The 22,839-nt window shown below is 42.3% G+C and overlaps 1 protein-coding gene across 3 annotated transcripts; it reads right to left on the bottom strand.

Moving 5' to 3' along the window:
* Positions 1–327: 327 nt before the first annotated feature.
* LOC106583208 (GATA-binding factor 2) lies at positions 328–12,990 on the bottom strand. 3 transcript variants are annotated; one of them, XM_014167116.2, is made up of 6 exons: positions 12,622–12,990; positions 11,681–12,057; positions 10,544–11,134; positions 6,429–6,586; positions 3,033–3,158; positions 328–2,436 (listed from the first exon to the last, which is right to left on the bottom strand). In XM_014167116.2, the coding sequence occupies exons 2-6, from the start codon at positions 11,910–11,912 to the stop codon at positions 2,149–2,151; spliced, it is 1,395 nt and encodes a 464-aa protein (XP_014022591.1). In that variant the 5' UTR covers positions 11,913–12,057; positions 12,622–12,990; the 3' UTR covers positions 328–2,148. The 3 variants fall into 3 exon arrangements, with proteins under 3 accessions (XP_014022591.1, XP_014022590.1, XP_014022592.1); XM_014167115.2 differs by lacking the exon at positions 12,622–12,990 and having other exon boundaries at positions 11,681–12,588; XM_014167117.2 differs by lacking the exon at positions 12,622–12,990 and having other exon boundaries at positions 6,429–6,574; positions 11,681–12,587.
* Between the last annotated feature and the right edge of the window lie 9,849 nt (positions 12,991–22,839).

The following is a 22,839-nucleotide window of genomic DNA, read 5'->3' on the forward strand; positions in this document are numbered from 1 at the left end:
GACTGATTTCTTATATAAACTGGAACTCAGTAAAATCTTTGAAATTGTTGCGTTTATATTTTTGTTCAGAATATATCCCATACTGCAATGACATGTTGCTAGTGTTATAGTTCCTCTCCCATTCTCATTCACAGTGTATGCTACAGTATAAGGTGTGTGTGTGTGTGTGTGTGTGTGTGTGTGTGTGTGTGTGTGTGTGTGTGTGTGTGTGTGTGTGTGTGTGTGCGTGCGTGCGTGCGTGCGTGTGTGCGTGCGTGCGTGTGTGCGTGCGTGCATGTGTTGAGTCCTGAATCTCTCACGGGGAAAAGAAGTCTCGTAGAAGTCTCATTCATTTTTACAAGGTTTCTTTATTGTCATCAGTATGCAATGGCATCCAGATTGTCAGGTTATAATTGTTTTGAACAGGTAATAGCAAGCAGGTCTGTGGTTTTCTATCTGCTAGGTAGAATGGAAGCAAATCAAAGCTGTGCTGTGACACAGAGACACACACCACAGAGAAACAGAGAGGTACAGGCTACTGCCCATCACCATGGCAAAGCTGACAAAGCAGGAGAAGCCTAGGTAACATAGAACAAGATAGGGGTCAATAAGGCTGTCCCAAACATAGAAATAGGATTGATAGAACAGATTGTTGCTTCGTGTTAATGTGTAAATTACCTTATTATTCCAACAATAGCATCAGTTTCTGTACGACGTATCTAATATGGCAGCTGAAATGGCAAGGGTATCTGTTTTATTCAATCTATTTCTATGCTCTGTGTATCTCTCTCTGTCTCCTTGCTGAAGGTTTTTAACACACAGCCCTGTGGGGATCATTTAAAGAGGGAGCAATTGGCCGAATTAAACTTGATCTCTTTATTTTCATGAAGAGGAAAATGTTTAACAGCTCAGAGAAAGCGCTTCAGCTAAAAAATATATTCATAACGATAGAAATGGTGATAACAATATCCATAATATTTCAGGTGAAAGAAAAAGGAAAAAATTAAATAAATTATCTGAATGACAATAACAATAATAACAATAATTATGATAACAACAACAACAATAATAAACTGTTTCAAATGAAGCTTTATAAACCTTTTTTCTTCGCTTGTTTATTTTTTTCTTTGTAATGTCCATTAAAAATAGTAGAAGTCATTGAGCAGAAATCCAGCATATATTTATTAAACAGTGTGAAGGGAATTGCTCTGTCTTCACCACCCCAGTATATCACACATTTACATTATTCACAGTTACTAGAGACCTGCTTGGCACATACAGTACCACTGCAACAGGCCGGGGGAGAGGTGGGAGGGGAAGGTATATGCATGGGGATGGGTGTAGGTGTAGTCTATACCTGGTCTAAGCGGGTACCTAATAGAAAGGAAAATGACCCCCTCTCATCCACCCATCAGTGGATGCTGTGGACGCTGCCTGGTTCCCCATATACCCCCTGTACAGCCTCTCTATTCATAGATTGCACCTCAGTCACTCCGTCACACACTGCCATTGTTATCAACAATCTACAGCCATATTGATGCTCAAATGTAGAACAGGAGCTAAGGATTTTGGGGGTCTAAATTACACTATAGGGGCTTGGGAATATGATGACATTGCTAAAGTATTCACATATTTAGTAGAAAACAACTTTGCCATCATCATCATGTTATCAAATGTACTTTAGACAGATGGCAATGTGGTAATTAGCTAGCAAAGTTTGTAAAAAATAGCTAGCAATGCTAACGTTAGCTACCTAAAATCTGGAGGTCTCCCCTCAATCTTAGCTAGCTAGCGTTATACTCTAAAGTCAATTTCACGACATCAAAATGATGACAAAAGATTTTCCTACTAATTATTTGCCTTCTTTAGAAATGTCATCGTGTTTTCAAGCCACAGTAATGCACTATAAACCAAATCTTCATCAACTCCCAACGAGGAAGCATTGAGTATTATGCTCAGTTGGGCATAGTCCTAAAACGAACGTTCAAAACAATATTGTGGCGCAATGTGGAACCCATGAATACAACAAGACAATCAACACAGACACACCAAATGCATGTCTATAACATTTTATACATTGTCCTCAAGCCAGAGGCCTATCTGACCCTCAACCCCGATTAGAAAACTGAACAACCTTCACTTCCCCTGTGCCTCCCTGTCCTCACCAGCTCAGCCCATGGCTGTGACCATGTTGGAGTGGTGGGGGTGGCCGAATGAGGGGTGTATGGGTGTGGGGGTGGGCAACATGTGTCCGGAGTGGCTGAAGGGTGGCAGGTGGCCCATGTGGGTCATGTGTCCGGCCAGGGAGGCAGCACTGAAAGGAGAAGACTTGTCGTGCATACACTTGGACAGCTCCTCATAACCATCCCCGCCCCGCCTGCCCTTCTTGGACTTGTTGGACATCTTGCGGTTACGTGTCTGGATGCCTTCCTTCTTCATGGTCAGAGGCCGGTTCACCTGTAGGGAGACAGGGTTGGAGGGAGAGATGGGTGGTAAGGGTTGAGATGGTGGTAAGGGTTTTTAATCAACTCAATATGTTTGAGCTTAATGGAGTATGTGTAAAAATAATGTACTGTATATTATCTGAAAACCATATTATTTATTAGGAGAACTCTAGACACACTCATTTGCCTATTTTTCAAATAAATAAAAAATACTATAAAAATAACATGCAGAAACAGTATGCAGCTTATTTCCTAAAACTAGGCCATATTCAATTTAATAAATGGCAATACACCAAGGCTGAACATTGAACAGTTGTGCCTCATTTGAACAGACGCAGTTGGTCTGACAGAATAACAGTCCCACCATTGTGAGTCTCAAGGGGATGACGCCAACCATGGAAACAATAAAGCACAAAGAAAACACCAACAGGGCCCAGTGTGTCTGAGGGCCAAGCTCTGCATCCCTCTCTCCCGCCTTCCCTCCCTCCCGATCCCTCTTTCTTATCCTGTTCTAATCAATGCAACCTGTCCATATACTTGACCTGGCTGGCTGAGTGTGGGTAGGGCTGGTGGTCGGTCAGGCCAGGCGGTTAGCAGTGAAAGACTTACGTTGTGCAGCTTGTAGTACAGGCCGCAGGCGTTGCACACGGGGTCTCCATTGCCGTTGCGCCTCCACAGTGTGGTGGTGGTGGTCTGACAGTTAGCACAACAGGTGCCGGCTCGTCTGGCCGCAGACTGGATGGAAACATGAAGAAAGCATTTATTAGACCACAACTGCACGGACACATAACACATGAAAGAATAGGTTGGGAATTACTTTAGAGCTGGAAGGTGTGTAGATAGTATTTGCAAATTGGCTGCCAGGAGCGGAGAGGACATGTAATATTCCATGCTGTTTTAGATCAAAGTTGTTCATTATAGTTATAGATTTGCATATAATTTCAGTAATGTATTCATATTGCATGACAGTTTGATAGTTTATTGTAATGTTATGAAATACTGAATGAAGTACGCAATAAAAATGTGTCAGGTCTTTACATTCTCAGACAGAATATTTATCAAAACACCAAATAGTTGTTCATGTGTGAATTAATTGGTCTCTATTAACAAGGAGTGTGCCGAGTACTCGCACAAAACGAGTATCTTAACAGATATGGATAATTTTCCGAAAAAGATAATGACAGGACTATTTTTTGTAATTATCCATGATCGAAATGTGTTATTTATTTTTAGCTGCCAGCACGCATCTCTCTTTCACTCAAACAGAGTGAAGCGCTGTGCGCTCCGACTACTGGCTATATACTATTAACCTATAATAAACAATGTGTTACTATAAAAGTCGTGCTCAATAGATCATATAAGAAAGTAATGGGTTGTCTATATAGGCTACAGTTTCTTCCCAGCATGAAAAATCGTTTTCATTTCATAGACACAGTAGTGATGAACACTGACTATCAAAGGTCTTCCTCTCAGATGCAAAGCATCGCTATTGAATGGAGATTAGGTAGCGAGGGGGGCTATAGGCCCTCCAGTGTCCGGGCTGCCTGTGCGATCCCCTGCTATTACAGATGGTTTCTTCACACTTAATAATATGAGACATGTACAAGTATACCCCTATAGCTAAATATGGTAATCTGAACCCTCAGTCAGAATAGTGCATGGCCCTATACAGCTACGGATCATCCTAAAACATGGATTAGTGCAAATTACCTCTATTAAGTGAAATAGAAACGCCCCAATTTGTGTAAACCTGGCCCTACATAAACATCTCTCCAAGTAAATAAGTCTAGGCTCGAGCCCTAACCTTGGCAGGCAGCAGGGCAGCAGGGCAGCAGGGCATAAATCCATGTATTTCATCTTCCCGTGCGCCCTGCTTGCATCTCGATAGCCCTCGCTTTTTTTCTGTGCACATAACCGGGCCTGAAATGTTGTGCCAGTCCGCTTTACTGTATGCTATGAGATGAGGACTGACCGGCTTGACCACTGCTATAGAAAAGTATGTGTAGTTAGCGCGCCACGGACGGAAACATGCGCTGGCCCCGCTTCCTTATCCGTACCCGCAGATATCCGGATATAGGAAACAACTGGAAGGCCCCTGCGCGAGCACTGAAAACACGCGAGCAGAAAAGTATCTACAAACTCATCAGGCACTCGTATGGAAAAAAATGGAATGGATTTTTCAGTCATTGGGACCAAAGTGACAATTATTAAACGTTATTATGCTTTTCATGCACGTTTAGGCTATATTGATTGTGGTCCAGGGATATCCTTTTGACTTCTATTATTTCTCAAGGCACAAAGAGTCATAGCCAAGGCCTGTGGCGTTGATGCTTACAATGTTAAGCAGCTCAAGTCACGATAGTGTTCAAATGTTTCAAAATGATCTAAAAATGGGTCACTAAATAGTCTCGGCGGTGATGCCTTTTGTATAGCCAGCATTGGCTGGCTCAGTGCCGTCGCTGTGCCGTCGGCTGAGACCTTGTGAAAACGACCATTCTCTTATTAAGATGCTCACAGGATTATATGATCTTTAGGGTGGTTCTTAAAAAAACGCAGTCGACATGAAATACTGTATGCAGTGCTAAATAACCTATGTGTGTCTCAACCATAAATGCGTTTCAATACTAGTATCCGTAGCCTTTGATTAATATATTAACAATCCTATTATGCATCCTGAGACATTTGGGAACCAATTCGTAAATCATTTGAATAGGCATAACCTAATTAGGCATACATCCACATTTCAAATATGAATTACCAGAAATTATAAGCCATAGGTATTTCATTTCTATAGATGGATCTCCCACTTATAATGGCTCAGTTTGTTTTATAGTAATGTCTCTATTTCTGCAAAACGCCAATTTATTCAAGAGGGGCGTGGAAAAAATGCTCTTGCAAAAATCAACCACGAGTTGCCAGAATAAATCAATTATCGAGAGGTTATGGGCCTAGTGAAATTATAGCTCAGTGAAATACTTTTATGGTTATTATTATATGCTATTTTACATTATTTCTATCATTCTTCTTCTTCTTATTATTATTATTATTATGCTATTGATTTATTAGTCTACATGCAAATAGGTTTACGCCCGCGAACAGTAGCTGTGGGCTATTCAATATGTTATAAATACAGGAAATATTCAGATCATATCTTGAAAATAGTTATTTTGTCATTTATGCATATAATTTTTGGGGGTCCTCATTTATCTTTCAACAGGCCATGGAGAAAGGTATTTCTTTGCTTTTTGTATTTGATGCAAATCTGACTGGCCATCACGCAATATAATATTATCTAAATCACAACTGATGTTCTGTTCTTATTTATATTTTCTGTTTTCTACATCTCATTGGGTCATCATATCAATTCCCTCCATCGCAGAGTTTCATATATGTGCATTCTTCATTGCGCATATGTTATTGTTGAGACCAGGTGCTTTAAAGTCTGGTTAGCTCAGGGCTATAGATACTGTAACATGTAAAAAAAAAAAAAAGCTTTTCATTTTAACTTAACAAATGAAAAAAAATGCATTCAACGGAGTTACCAGCACATTAAGTCTAAAACGACTGTTTTCAGTAATTACAACATTTACATAGTCCATTGAACTGCTGTCTGACTAGAGAGAGGCCTGCACTGGCCCTGATATCAGTAACAGTATCAGAAGTGGCAGCAATAATGATAGCAGAAACAACAAAGTTAGCTGCACTCTGCTAACTGCCTGTGTACAGGAGCACAGGGGTGAGTGGGAAACACAATTCCCGGAAACTGATTGGGAAAATATAACTTTCCTGGAATTGTGCCCTTCTTGCCCTCTCCCCCCACCTTGTGCTCTTATTTACCTCTGCACTCCATGATCTGTGTGTGTGTGTGTGTGTGTGTGTGTGTGTGTGTGTGTGTGTGTGTGTGTGTGTGTGTGTGTGTGTGTGTGTGTGTGTGTGTGTGTGTGTGTGTGTGTGTGTGTGTGTGCGTGCGTGCGTGTGTGTGTGGGGGGGGTCCGTGGTACTCACCAGTCTACGTTTGGGCTTGATGAGGGGTCGGTTCTGACCGTTCATCTTGTGGTACAGGCCGCAGGCGTTACACAGGTAGTGGCCCGTACCATCCCTTCGCCACAGGGGGGTAGAGGTGGCTCCACAGTTGACACACTCACGCCCCTCTGAGCAGCATGCAGGTGGAGGGAGAGCACAGGGACATTTATAAAATTAACCTGTCAACTCTGACACATTTATCATACACAAAAACTCTGTAACCTGTAGCAGTGAAATTTACAATTTAGAAAAATGTCATGTAAGTTAGTCTGGAAAACTATGCCAGGACTGCATATTTTTATATTAGGTTCACCAAAGCATGGGAACAGTTTTGAGAATTGATTTTTAGTTACTAAGTTCTAGTCTCTAGTATGAGAAAGCTGAATGTTTTTGGTGTGAAGTTTGTGAGAGAGCGAGAAAGTGTGTGTTTAACCCTCTGCAGACTCTCGGAATAACAAAAGGCTTTGTTCTGTTTGATCTGGTTAAGTTCCTCCCTGTCAGTTTTGGGTCAGCTGGGATGCATACACCCAAAATGAAATGCAGGCTATCTCTTACGTTTCTGTTCATTTTGCTGTGATTGCAATCAATGTTCCCACTAAACTGTGCGTGCGAGCACAGCTCCCCTTGAACTGCCGTGCAGAAGAAATATCAGCACGTGCAGAGAAGCACAAGATTAAACTTCACTCAACTTTCTAGAGTTTTCCCCTTTAGTTCACTCTATCAACGTTTCACTCTAAGGTGGGGATTTTGCTCGAATCAACGCAATATTTGCCACTTCCAATGTAACATACTTAAACAAAACAAACTATGCAAGACATAGGCATTGGAGTAGGATACTGCTACATTGACTAGCACGACTCGGGCCCATACTCTACACAGACCTGTGTACCATAACCAATCAGAGCTGCAATAGGCCTATATGCAAATATCCATTGCCATATTTGGATTTGTGCCATTCACGTTGAACTGAACTGTGTTTACCATATGAGTAGTCACAAGTAGATGCAAGAGCTGCATGTTGCCACCTGTGCACATTTGTTTATATTCTTTGCTAGTTAGTGAGTTATTAGCCCAGTTATAGCTAATTTCTAGATAACAATGGTGGAGTGGTTGCTTCCTACAAGAGCACAAAATGTGTGCATTTCGAGACATCTTTGAAAAGCAAGTCAGGTAAAGAATTTTTTGCTATGTCTTAAAGGAACAGTGTTGTATTTTCAGTTGTCTTGAAGAAGCTAAGTAGCCAATAGGCAGAGGGTAGCATAATTTCTGGAATAATTGTAAGGGAATAATAATGAATGTTATTTTGTAAAGTGGTTTCTTCCATCAAATAACACAACATTTTCAGTCACCTCCTTGTCTGAAGGACAAGTGGATAAACAGGTTAATGTGAAGCTCTGCATGTTTTTTTCAATAGTCTCATGGAATGTTGGCCTATATTGACCACCACACATTGGCTGCTACTGTAGGCTGAATGATATTTCCATGTTAAAATGTTATGGGATGCATTTTTCTCCATTGTTTTTGATGGTAGGCCACTCTGGTAGGCTTACATTATGATCAAATAGCCACAGTAGCCTACTTGGCCACTGTTAAAACTGTAACTTATAGTGGGTACCGCCTCAGTGTTCACAGTAAACGCGCAGCAGAAGTTGCACAGAATTTTCACAGTGTTCACAATGTTTCACAAAGTTTGCAGACCTGAAATTTGCTCAAGAGAAAAATTGTTGAGGGAACCATTTTTACATGTTTGTGCTGCTTATAATGTGGATCAGATTCTCAGTCTAGATTAGTAGAGGTAATACTAGTGTGCTTGTGGGCCTTTGCCTCTGTTGGTGGCTCCAGATAATGCTGAGTATGGACAGCCAGAGAAGGAGGGAGAGAAAAAACTGGGGAGACTGAGAGGAGAGAGAGGAAGGGGGCCTGAATTAGGGTTAGTCAAACAGGAAGTTTGACTAAGGTATGCATGATCAGGGACTTCACCATAATAGTGTGACACTATAGTGTTCTATGGTCCTGCAAGCCACCAGTAATGGACATCCCCACAGAGATAGGCTCCTAGAAACAGGACAGACTATTCCTGCATGATGTCAGGGAGCGCCCATAACACACAAATCTATCAGGGAGGATGATTCACTACCAAACACCTAGCTGGGTCTTCCTGATGGAAGTTGTGCCTTTGTCTGAGAATGACCATAATACCACTGTGACAGATGTTTTAATTTGTATTTCTAAGAATACTCTTAGGGTTTATGTTGAGACATCGAATCCCTATTTATGAAATATGGTGAATTCGTTTTTTTTTGTTGGTTCTTTCTTTCTCGAACAAATGAATACTGATGCTCAGTATAAGGGAGACGGTTTATAAGATAGGGGGCTGCTTTAAGGCAATCAGCTCAGCCTATAGTCGCCAAATGTAAGTATTGTCAATGCTATATTATGTAACAAAGAAATGTCGCGTTTTGGCTATATGCGCTAGCAGATCTTCTTTTCACATCTCCGTGGCTGTATCTAGTTTGTCATTCTCATGGGCAAGCCAGCTCGAGCGTAATTGAGTCGCGGTTTACAAAAGAGGATAATAAACGTGTCAGCCAAAGCGCGCCCGCGCTCAGCGGAACGACAGGTCTTGGGTGTGTGCGGGGCGGTGCTGGCAGTATGCGTTACCTGTCCCTTCCAACCAAATAGGCCTAAGCAAATTATTCCTCTGGGGCTAGGCCCTACATTTCTTAGACCTGGGACACTGGCAAAGTTGTGTCACTGGGACACTGGGAACGTTGTGTCTTCACAGCTTACAATAAGCAAGGTTTCTTATCATTATTAGACGAAGCCTATCATTATAATTATATTACGTCTGTTGATATTACCGATTTGTATTATTAAAAAATATGCAGATTTGATCTGATCAATTGGCCTAATAATGAGGAAACGGTAGGCCTGTAGGGAGTAGACGTACTGTTTAAAAACGTGGCTGCATAAATAAGGCCAGACACAATCGACGCAGAAGACACTGTATATCATAACCTCACACCACCTCTTATTATTTTATCTGTCCCCCCCATAACAAATAAACAGTAATGGATGGCCTTTTAATATGTAATTCGTCTATTTCTTATAGTTAACCATAATATCTGCTTTTGTCCTCATGGGGATGAAAAGATTGACATAACATTCTTCATCCATAGGCTATGCAAAGCAATTCACATACAGGATTACTAATATGTGGATATGTGACACTGCTTTATGTGTTTGTGTGTAGAGGCCTACAGCTTCCTACTGGTTCTTTGAAGCGGATTGTGTTTACTTTTGGCGACGAAAGAAACCGGTGTGTGTGAAAATAGCTATGAAAGGAGTTGCTAACAACATGCACCCAGATAAGATGTAACCTCATCCCAATTATCTTCTGCAAACCACACGTCGAGGCTTACTGTAATGATATTGTCACCCTTTTATAAGGACGTTCATGGAAAGTTGGCTAACCGAGTAAATCAAATTGCATTAAACTGGAGGTTTTGAAAATGCCAAAGACGTTTCATTCAGAATATTTGTCACAAAGGACCAGTCTTATAGAACAGTATATTAGGGGAAATGTTCTTATGCATGTAAAATAAACATAGGCGTCAATATATCGATTATTATATAAAATAATATATTAATTCTAGGCTAACTAGTATATATATATTTTTTATAGGCTATATATATTTATACCTACATAAGTAGCTTTGGTCTAGCATGTGCCTTAGTTTCTGTTTTTAGTCTAAACGGTGTTCCAGTTCGCTATCAGTGATAATAATTCGGTACACTTTATAAGCATTGCATGGGACAAATATTTCATATTATTCTTGTTTTAAGATATGCTATTTGTTTTTAACTCAATTATGTGTTTAGATACAACAAACCTGTGATAATGCTAAAATAGTGTATAAGACTAGTCCAATAAAGTAATTTCGGTGTGTTCTGTCATAATAATAATAATATTAATAATGATGATAATAATAATAATACATAAAGTATTGCCATCATCATTAGGCTATGTCATCGTCATTTTATTCTGTAGTACAAACATTTGAAATGCCACATTTTCGAGATGAGAGGAGATTCACCTGAGCACGACCGAGTTTTGCTTTTACATTTCGGGGTGAAGCTGGAGGATGATCCTCCGAGTAGGCTGCCAGGGTGGAACAGACTGCCCCCGTAGTCATGCGCTGCCGGGAGAGAGTACGTGGGGTAGGTCGGTATGGGGTGGTGCGTGGAGGGGGTCTGGGCGCTCATTGATGCCAGGCTGCTTCGGAGAGGACTGGAACCCTCCATCTTCATGCCGTCAGAAAGAGACATTTGGTACTTGATAGACTCCTTCTCGTCCATTCTCGGGGTAGAGGACAAGGGAGAGGCAGCCCCGGGGTCTGGGGAGACGTCTTTCGGCGGGGTAGGGGGGAAACTGTAGAGATGTGGACTCGAATGGGATGCGGGCGTTAACGAGGAGGCGGAGGCCGTGCTGGCGTTGCTGCTGCAGGGATATAGGCCGCCCGAAGCCCCGGAGCCTGAGGAATGCAGCCCAGTCTTGCTGAAGTGACTGACCGCCCATGCGTTGTGATGGTGGGCCGCTGAGAGGGCTGCTTTGCCCGGCTCTAGCCATGAAATTCCCGGGCTATGGATGAGATGTGGCCGGCAGACCTGACCCCCAGCTAGGCGAGCTGTAAGAAGAGATGAACAATATGTTTTTAGATCGAATACATAGGCCTACACAAACATACTAATGATATGGCCATTACAACTCTTATTGCCCTGTTGATGATGTGATGTCATAGGATTAGAGAAAGTTGGGACACCAGTCCTACACCTGTTGATGCAGGGTGACAATAATCCGACAATAATCCATCATTGTGCGTAAAATGTATTATTCGATTCGTGAGGGGCACAAAATACACAGTTCGCAGGTATTCAGACAAAAACAGTGAAATGATAACCCCAGAAATGTTTGTTCTGGTGTTGGGTCATCGTGTTTTTTGGTTTTTTTTTATAGTCAATGACAAATAAAGATATCTGGTCTAGTAAATGCATTGGAACATGCAGGACCTATTTTGCAGAAGAAGCTTAAGATTGTTTTATTGATTTTAGAAAAATAGGCTCCAATCCGCTCTGACAATTTTGAAGAAAATATTCAATGAATATAGGCCCACAATAATTCCCGCTTTATCCTGAAATGTAAGTCACTTAGCAAAGTGAATTTGAGGTCTTACCGTGAGCTTGGCTGTAGGACACTCTGGCCCGCGCGTGAGCGGAGTTGTGGTAGTACGGGTTTCCCTGCGAGTCAAGATGGTTAAAGAAAACATCCACCTCGTCCGGAGGCAGAAGTTGTGCGGTGGGCTCCATGTAGTTGTGCGAAAGGCCGGGGTGGTGCGAGTCCGGGTGTTGGCCGTTTAGTACGGCATGGTGGTGCATCCACCGCGACGGATCAGCCCCTACATCCATGTCTGCGTGAGTCTTTCCGTGTGGGGCAAAAAGGTTGAAAAGAGAAGAGGAGCCTCTCAAGGGAGAGGACAGTGTGTTCCTGAACCGTCCTCTCTTCGCTTTATCTTTCAGAAAAAACGCGTCTCCCTCTCCTGATAAAAATGTCCTATTGTGGAAAACAAAACATACATTTGTTAAGAAGTTGCGCTAGTCTATCTCCAATAGGTCGGTCTTCACTCGTAGTCCGATGAGTTCCTCTTGGCACTCGCCTTCTTCAACAGGCATCGAGTCGTGTTTAAAACTGGACTAATAACTGTAATACGACCAAAAATTGGATGTTAATATTTCAGAGGCATTTACAAGGTGTTGCGTGGTTATCTCTGTGTGGCCGTCTAGTCATAAGAGAAGAACTCGGGAAGGCTGCTCCTTTTTAGGTGCGTTTTGTAAGTGATGCATGTGAATATGCAACATAAGATAAAGACGTCGAGTCACTCGTCCCCAACCACTCCCATTCCGAGGAACCTGAAATCACCGACCCATCCTCACCGTTACGCGCGCAGATAAGTAGGCTATACTTTTGAACCCATGCCTACACGTCATAGGCTAGCTAGTAAACTAATAATCGTCAGTAGCACACTTAGAACAAACAGATAACATTCTTACAGAGTAAGAAGTCATATATTTTCACACACTATTTGGAAAATAAATAACATAGATTTCATGTAAATACCTTGTCTTTCTCAGGTTTGGTTATTCCGTTTTCAAGCCCCTTTGTGATAATTTTCCTTCAGTTAGCAAATGTATTTTCCTTTCCTGTATTGACTCAATTTATGCGGAATATCTTTGGCAAATATCTTTGGTCTGTTTTCCTTGGTTTTGGTTTAGGGTTATCGTCTGGGTAAACTCCGTTGGAGACGGATAGAGCTTTAGCAACATACAGCTGAACTAACTGTCAGCACTGGCGCCAGTGAATTCCATATCATATGTGCAAGGGCAGGGTCTTAGATTTAGCGTTGACACCGCGACATCCAATTGGATTCTGCCTTCCCCGATTCTGGCAACTCCTTCCGCGGAATCTCCATGCCATTCACCTTCTCCAGCCCAAGAACCAGCGAGAAAACAGCCATGGCCCCGGAGTGTAGGCCTTACTGGTCTCATCCCACTGATCCCAGGGCGTATTAATCACCTTATTAAAGATGCAGCCTCGGGCTACCGCCCACACATCAATGCTTTCTCAACCAGGGGAGAAATGTATTTGTTGATGCCAAGTGTAATCATCACTATATATTTTAATAAAAAAAAGTTATTTACATAAATAGGCTACTCATGAGTATTTCTATTTTGTATTTAGGCTAAATTAAACTATGAGCAGGATTTTTAATCACATGCGTAAAAGTGCGTAATAATACAAATAGTATTAGTATTAGATAGCTTTTCGGACAGTGACGCTGTGGGGTAGGCCAGTGTGACATCTGTGGATGCCTGTCTGTCTTTAGGCTTTGCCTAATTGTCTTTAATTTCCAGTAATGTCATAAACATGTTTTTTGTTTGTGAATCAGGGGCGATCACACGCTGCTTTACATCTTAATGCTTCCTTTGGCTGGCGGGTCAGCAGAGCACAGGGGGTCAGTACCAGCCATAGAGGTCCACAGCCACAGAGGGCCACTAAATGGGGTTTGTTTAGTAGGCTATGTGGTCACAATAAAAACTACCCCACAGAACCCAGCCGCTCAGCCACGGGCGCAAAGACACAGTGTCGCCACCGGTCTGTGATGGCTGTGAGAGAGGAGTATCCTATGTTGAATGATGCATGTTTGTTGAGAAACTGTTTGATTTTTGGAGTCGGGGTAGCACATTGCAGCTGGTTTGTAATATGTGTCATAGCTCCTCCAAATAGATTTGTAATAGGCTGCCTATCGCCTCTCCCTGGTCGCTTTGCGTCCTGCAGAAACACTTGATAAGAGCGAATCATTCAGTGACTAACCCTGCTTGTCCGGACTACAATCCAGAGGTGTGTGTGTGCAGTCTATAGCAGAGCAAGGCGGGAGAGTGAATATGAATGACAGGGAACTTTGTGACGAGGGAGCTCGACTAGCCGCCTATCTGACGCCACTCCCTGGCGTCACCGCAATTTAGAGGAGGAAAAAAGAATCATCAGGAAATTAACTTTAATAATACTTAAAGTAGGGAGATGGTGGAGCACGAGATCTGCTTACGTCCCAAAGGATGAACTCGAGGAACACATTCAAAGACACTCTCTCTATTGGGAGGACTGCAATAGATATTCACTATAGTGGCATTAATAATGAATAAAGTACAGTCTTTTGACCTTTGATGTGGTTTAGAAATGTGTCTACATAGATCCAGTGGCGACAGAAGACAGCGAAACCGAGATTTGGTCACATTAGCCCGACTAGGGATTTGATTTGACCCCAGAGAACACTTTGGGTCTAATTTGAAACGCAATCAATAAAGCGGAGAACTGCAGTCTGATGGACTAAGGAGTGGACACAGCCTGGGGGAGCACAACGTAGCTGAAAAATATCTGTTTAATGCACTCTTGCTGTGAACATCATTCTTGATTGGATGGAGGTCAAAGAGCTATCATCAGCTCTCTCTCTACCAGTTATTACAATGTTATAAGTAGCAGGCAATATAAATAAGTTGATTAGGCTATAGCCAGAGTGTGTGTGTATGTTCTGAGACATAAGGCCTACTATTTTGATGACATTGTCACTAGGCTACTAGACAATAGTTATTTTCCCTGTGCTCTGTGCTATATAAAGCAAAGGGTCTTCGTAAAGATTGGATAGGTACCTTTGGCAAACAAAAAAAGGCATACAGAGCAGGAGTAATCACACTGATAATTAGCAAATGTCGTGACATGGATTTGCGCTGCTAACCTGTTTGTTCCCACCGCGCTTCATCGCTCTCACATTGTCCTTGTGGGACGCGCGGCAGATAGAGCGCCTCGGTGTGAGTTCGCTCAGCGGAGAGATGGTCCCTGGTCATTGGTAATTTGCCTGGATTGAAGAGGCGAGAGAGGCAGCAGGTCCTGCACAACAGGGCCCAGACAGCTTCTAGCCCAGCCACGGGAAGGTGGCACCGTTTCTGAGGACTTGTGGGATGCTTGTGGAATCAAATTATTTTGAATTAGGTTAAACAAATAAAACTTTTCAAAGTGAAAGTAAATTATTATTAGGCTATTATTATTATTTGATTATTATCATATAGACTAGCCTATATACGCACACTGTAGCCTACGAGACTTTACTATTATGTTATTGTTTCGTCAGTGTTTTATTGTTATAAAGCAATCACCATTATTAACGGAAAAATGCTTTCTCTCTTTTCAATCAGACGAGAAGCTGGATTTCAGGTATTTAGAAAATAATAGCCTACAACGCGTCAGATAAGATCTAAATATCACCCAACCTACTTCACCCCTACCCTCTGTCTTCCGGGTCAGGGTATGTGACATCAGGGTATGTTACATGCAGGGGGAAGCTGGAAAGCAGGTTGCACTTTGAGGGATAGAGAGACGGATTGCAAAGGCGCAAGTCCCTGTTGTGAGAGAGCGAACCCGGGTGCTCGTGAGGGAGTCATATTTTACACGCACGAGACACTCAAGAGCCTGAGCGCAAGGACAACAGTTCAACTCTGCACAAACTCAAGACAGACCGTTGGAAAGGATATGAGGCCAATTCTGATATTATTTTGGAAAAATGTTTTTCTAACATAACATAATTTGCCAAGCTGCATTTATCGCCAATTTTGACGATCAATTAAACTGTGGTGTCAGGTGAGCAGGTGCGAGTTTCAGAGACCATTAGCTATAGGCCTATCTCTTGTCTATCAGAAACTGACCAACGTTGACCTGACGGTATTTAGATTCATGTATCTCCTCATTTTACTGTAGCCTATGGATGGATGAGACAGGACTTTGACTTAACAAATTCTACCCAAACAGGTGATGCATGTGACCTTGCTTAATTTTGGGATTAGGCCTTCTTTGAAGTTACTTCCCCTCCTTGGTTATTGTGATTATAAAAACACAATTTACTCCTCTATTCATCTCCTCCCCACATAGCCCACACTTCACATAGGCCTATGCCAAATGGCCTACTACACACTAAGCCCTTGCAAAGCTGCCTCAGGAGACCATGTGCTCCTGGCGCCTGGAAGATACTTGAGTGCACTGTAACAGTGTCTCATGCCCACGTCCCCCCGGGTTCAAAGGGTAACAGACACAAAAACAAAAGTATCCGAGAAACAAAAACGTTTACTGAGTTAAATGCACACATTTCAGAATAAGACCATAGAAATCTACAGGAAGCAAAGGTGACTGCTCTCAATTGCCTAAAGGGCCCCTGATTTACCTTCATCTTGTGATTGGATGGACTTGGAGTTGGACGTGAGCTGCATGATCATTGCAAAGAAGAATGCTATTCAGAATAATTTAGTTAAATGATCTTAGGGCTATAGCCTAGCCTAATAAACATTTTAATATCTCTTACTCCTGCTCCTCATCAAAATTGAGCTTCTTCTCACCATCACCGGTTAAAACTGTCTTGCCTGTGTGTGTTATTTTAACTTTATTTAAATAGGCAAGTCAGTTAAGAACACATTCTTATTTACAATGACGCCCTAGGAACAGTGGGTTAACTGCCTGTTCAGGGGCAGAATGACAGATTTATACCTTGTCAGCTGGGGGATTTGAACTTGCAACCTTTCGGTTATAAATCCAACGCTCTAACCACTAGGCTACCCTTATGCCTGTACTATAAAAACGATTGTTTAGAAGCGTGCCTTCCCCGTCATTCTGACCCGCCTTCTTGAGAGAAAGCAAGAGAGAGAGAGAGAACGTTGCCACGGCTCTCTGTTGCTATGTGGCAGCTATCTCTCGCAAGCTGGGTGCATTGTGGCAGTTGTGTATTTATGAGAATAATGACACCGCTCGTCCTTTCGTCTTCATGTGCATCATTACAATATCTGTACAAGCGTGTGGCATTGTGCTTCTTCTTTTGTGCACTGGCCAAGTGAGCGATCCGTGTGACTTGACTTTCAAAGAGGCTCATATCCGCTATGGCACGACAGAGCTTTAGCCTACTTGTTCGCATGATTATCTGAACAATTGGTTAATAATAGCGATTATTGTTATTATTATTACTGTTATGAGGAGGGATTATAGTCTTGAATGTTCTAATTATAAGGGTAATAATCACAATTTACATTGATAATAATGAAGGCCTACATATTTTTTTTTAAAGGAAAAATATTATTAGGCTATGTTTTGGAGCATTATTCTCAATAATCAAAATAGATTTAACAATGATTAAAAGCTAACGTTGTTCCTTCTCCGGTGTTTTTTTTTGTATCAGGTTAGGTTAGTCTTACTGAATTTACAAATGTCAGACATTGGTTAGGTTAGGTTGTCAATGTGGAGTCTGGAAGCCTGAGGTCCATGTCACTTGGTCGACTTAATCACAATAGGACTGAACGCAGGTAATCTTGTTAGAACGGATGACGGTGAAATATTTCGGTTGGGCCTTATCAGGTTCTGCCACCACAGCTCTCAAAATAATCCTGTTTAAAAGACAGGAAAGAAGAGAACCTCAATGTTACAAATGAAATCGTGCATGAACAAGTGACAGCATTGTGCGTAGTGAATTCTTGGATACAATACCCAGCCAACATATTTAAGTGTGCCAAATATTAAACTAATCAGCATGATAATGTGGAGCTATCAATGTTGGCTGCGATGGGCGTTTAGCGAGAGCCCTTTTGATCTGGTGTGGTGGGCAGAACCGGAGCGCTCTTGATGCGCACGCGATAAAACCTTATCAGTGGCGAACATCCATTTCCATCTCACTTTTTTAATTAATCTCTACACACTCACCCCTTTCTCTTTCTCTTTCTCCTTCTCCACACTCGTCTCTCTCTCTCTCTCTCTCTCTCTCCTAAACACACACAGGCGCACACACAAACACTACTGCCTTTTGCCACCGTGACACGAGTAATTCCATTCAAACTAACAACAAGAGAAGAAAGAGGGAGAAAGAAAGAGGGAGAGGTAATAATTTATGCAGTAAATTACAACACTAATAATGTTATTCAAAGGGTGGTACAAATATATTATTATTATTATTATTATTATGCCTGGTCATAATCCAATTCAAATAAATTCAAGATATCTGTATTGCTCCCATCAGTTTGTCCCATGCTGCGGATAGGAGACACCCCTTATGCAATATATTGTGAGCGACAGGCAATGTTTGATTAATAGGAAGAAGAAACTGAGATTTCAAGGCTGGTGTGTGTGCGTGTGTGTGTGTGTGTGTGTGTGTGTGTGTGTGTAAATATGCTCATTGGGTCCTCCTTCTTTTGATTATAACCCATCCCGGGGTAATTTTTCATCGGTGCTAGCTAATCTTTGTTCCTTGTGAAGATAATAAATAGCCTAATCGTTATCAGCAAGCTGCTGGAGGTGTCAGGAGAATGGGACTGATCGGCCCGGGAAATAGGCTCCAAAGTACCGCGGAATAAATGGCATTTCTTATCTCCCTCTCCCAGATTATCACCGCCTTTTCAAACTCGCACAACAAATACATCCAATGCATCGAATGCATCATTTACCCGAGGAGATTTCTCCGAATGATAGACATAGCGGGGCGGGGTGGGGGTGTGTGAGGGGGGGTTTTGGGGGGGGGGGGTATTTATAAGTTTAACAAACTGCGCGTGCAAAGGCTTATAGGGCCTATATTTATATTGGTTTCAGTGTATTTGGACAGCCTATATATTTCAATTAATCACAATCATATTCTATTACATTTCAAATAGGTCTACAGATTGTATCTTAAGAATTCTGAGCACCATGGTCTTTGTCGTGGTATCGCACACTAGTTATTTATTTGATGTTGGATTTCACTGGATAACCGTTTTCATCCCATGGATGAAAGAAATTTGACAATAATCACATTAGGGTTTTTTTCTGCAATATAATTGTTGACTTTTCAGTTTCCTATGCTAACATGATAAATTTTTTTAACAAAATCAATCAAAATAAAAAATATTCAACTTTTCGATTAGAATTATCATTGTTTAAAATTTAATTTCGTTAATAATTCATTTCGTTAATAAAATAATATCCCACTGGGCACATAGGCCTATGTCAGTTCAACGTCTAGTTTTGGTTGAGTTGTCAACTAATGTGAATTCAACGTGAAATCAACAACAAAAAAATGTCATCATATCATCGGATTTAGGATAGAAGTTAGGTGAAATTCCCTTATGTTTCGGACTTTTTTCAAATCCAGCCATTTTCCCATCTTGATTCAACGTCATCACATTGAATTTTTTGGTTGAAATTAAGTGGAAACAATGTTGATTCAACCAGTTTTTGCCCAGTGGGATGCATATTTAGGGGCCAATAGGGTGTTCTGTTATAATGTCATGTAGCCCACTGTTTACTTCTTCTTATTGACTTTTAAGTTATTTTTAAGCAAGGGATAATCAATGAGGGGCTATGCATTCTATAGAAAATAATGAACGACGTTGAAGGTGTGTTCCAGAAGTTGAACTGAGCTTCCAAAGAGTTGCATTATTTTACAGAGGACCTACGTAGTTGATGATCCATTTTATACCATGGCTATAATTTAACATTTGCCGCTAGAAATGTGTTCATTTATAGGTAGAAATGTGTTCAACATCCACTGAAGTAGCTAGCAAGTTTACTAGATAGCTACAGTAGTTTCCTTGGTAACCAAACAAACAGACTTGCTAGTTTAGCTAACCAAACCATCAGTCCTAGCTTGCTATTATGAAACTCGAATTCACCGACGCCAGTAATGTTTTCAATTCGATTATTGTTTCAAAAGGAGCTCAAACATAGAACATGTAAGAATGAACTATAGCCATTGAATTCGCATTGCTGATATACCTAGGTTTGCCTAGGTTTACCTCCTCTGTACTCACATCCCACCATACCTTTGTCTGTACATTATACCTTGAAGCTATTTTATCGCCCCCAGAAACCTGCTCCTTTTTCTCTCTATTCTGGACGTCACAGACGACCAATTCTTATAGCTTTTAGCCGTACCCTCATACTTATTCTTCTCTGCTCCTCTAGGGATGTAGAGGTGAATCCAGGCCCTGCAGTGCCTGGCTCCACTCCTACTCCCCAGGCGCTCTCTTTTGATGACTTCTGTAACCGTAATAACCTTGGTTTCATGCATGTTAACATTAGAAGCCTCCTCCCTAAGTTTGTTTTATTCACTGCTTTAGCACACTCCGCCAACCCGGATGTCCTAGCTGTGTCTGAATCTTGGCTTAGGAAGTCCACCAAAAACTCTGAAATCTTCATCCCTAACTACAACGTTTTCAGACAAGATAGAACGACCAAAGGGGGCGGTGTTGCAATCTACTGCAGAGATAGCCTGCAGAGTTCTGTCCTGCTATCCAGGTCTGTACCCAAACAATTTGAACTTCTACTTTTAAAAATCCACCTCTCCAAAAACAAGTCTCTCACCGTTGCCACCTGCTATAGACCCCCCTCGGCCCCTAGTTGTGCTCTGGACACCATATGTGAACTGATTGCCCCCCCATCTATCTTCAGAGCTCGTGCTACTAGGTGACCTAAACTGGGACATGCTTAACACCCCAGCCATCCTACAATCCAAGCTTGATGCCCTCAATCTCACACAAATTATTAATGAACCCACCAGGTACAACCCCAAAGCCGCAAACACTGGCACCCTCATAGATATCATCCTAACCAACGTGCCCTCTAAATACACCTCTGCTGTTTTCAACCAAGATCTCAGCGATCACTGCCTCATTGCCTGCACCCGTAATGGGTCAGCGGTCAAACGACCTCCACTCATCACTGTCAAACGCTCCCTGAAACATTTCAACGAGCAAGCCTTTCTAATCGACCTGGCCCTGGTATCCTGGAAGGATATTGACCTCATCCCGTCAGTAGAGGATGCCTGGTTATTTTTTTAAAATGCCTTCCTCTCCATCTTAAATAAGCATGCCCCTTTCAAGAAATTTAGAACCAGGAACAGATATAGCCCTTGGTTCTCCCCAGACCTGACTGCCCTTAACCAACACAAAAATATCCTGTGGCGTTCTGCATTAGCATCGAACTGCCCCCGCGATATGCAACTTTTTAGGGAAGTTAGAAACCAATACACACAGGCAGTTAGAAACGCCAAGGCTAGCTTTTTCAAACAGAAATTCGCTTCCTGCAACTCCAACTCTAAAAAGTTCTGTGACATTGTAAAGTCCATGGAGAATAAGAACACCTCCTCCCAACTGCCCACTGCACTGAGGATAGGAAACTCTGTCACCACCGATAAGCCCACTATAATTGAGAATTTCAATAAGCATTTTTCTACGGCTGGCCATGCTTTCCACCTAACTACCCCAACTGCATTCAACAGCACTGCACCCCCCACAGCTACTCGCCCAAGCCTCCCCCATTTCTCCTTCTCCCAAATCCATTCAGCTGATGTTCTGAAAGAGCTGCAAAATCTGGACCCCTACAAATCAGCTGGGCTTGACAATCTGGACCCTTTCTTTCTAAAATTATCTGCCGAAATTATTGCAACCCCTATTACTAGCCTGTTCAACCTCTCTTTCGTGTCGTCTGAGATTCCCATAGATTGGAAAGCAGCTGCTGTCATCCCCCTCTTCAAAGGAGGTGACACTCTTGACCCAAATTGCTACAGACCTATATCCATCCTACCCTGCCTTTCTAAGGTCTTCGAAAACCAAGTCAACAAACAGATTACAGACCATTTCGAATCCCACCGCACCCTCTCCGCTATGCAATCTGGTTTCAGAGCTGGTCTTGGGTGCACCTCAGCCACGCTCAAGGTCCTAAACGACATCGTAACCGCCATCGATAAGAAACATTACTGTGCTGCCGTATTCATTGACCTGGCCAAAGCTTTTGACTCTGTTAATCACCACATCCTCATCGGCAGACTCAGTAGCCTTGGTTTCTCAAACGATTGCGTCGCCTGGTTCACCAACTACTTCTCTGACAGAGTTCAGTGTGTCAAATCGAAGGGCCTACTGTCTGGACCTCTGGCAGTCTCTATGGGGGTACCACAGGGTTCAATTCTTGGGCCAACTCTTTTCTCTGTATACATAAATGATGTCGCTCTTGCTGCTGGTGAATCTCTGATCCACCTCTACGCAGACGACACCATTCTGTACACTTCTGGCCCTTCTTTGGACACTGTGTTAACAACCCTCCAGACGAGCTTCAATGCCATTCAACTCTCCTTCTGTGGTCTCCAACTGCTCCTAAACACAAGTAAAACTAAATGCATGCTCTTCAACCGATCGCTGCCTGCACCTGCCCGCCTGTCCAGCATCACTTCTCTGGACGGTTCTAACTTAGAATTTGTGGACAACTACAAATACCTAGGTGTCTGGTTAGACTGTAAACTCTCCTTCCAGACTCACATCAATCATCTCCAATCCAAAGTGAAATCTCGAATTGGCTTCCTATTTCGCAACAAAGCATCCTTCACTCATGCTGCCAAACATACCCTCGTAAAACTGACCATCCTACCAATCCTCGACTTCGGCGATGTCATTTACAAAATAGCTTCCAATACCCTACTCAACAAGCTGGATGCAGTCTATCACAGTGCCATCCGTTTTGTCACCAAAGCCCCATATACTACCCACCACTGCGACCTGTACGCTCTCGTTGGCTGGCCTTTGCTTCATAATCGTCGCCAAACACATTGGCTCCAGGTCATCTACAAGACTCTGCTAGGTAAAGTCCCCCCTTATCTCCGCTCACTGGTCACCATAGCAGCACCCACCTGTAGCACGCGCTCCAGCAGGTATATCTCTCTGGTCACCCCTAAAGCCAACTCCTCCTTTGGTCGTCTCTCCTTCCAGTTCTCTGCTGCCAATGACTGGAACG

Source organism: Salmo salar, chromosome ssa22 (genome assembly GCF_905237065.1).
Source record: "Salmo salar chromosome ssa22, Ssal_v3.1, whole genome shotgun sequence".
NCBI classification, from domain to species: domain Eukaryota; kingdom Metazoa; phylum Chordata; class Actinopteri; order Salmoniformes; family Salmonidae; genus Salmo; species Salmo salar.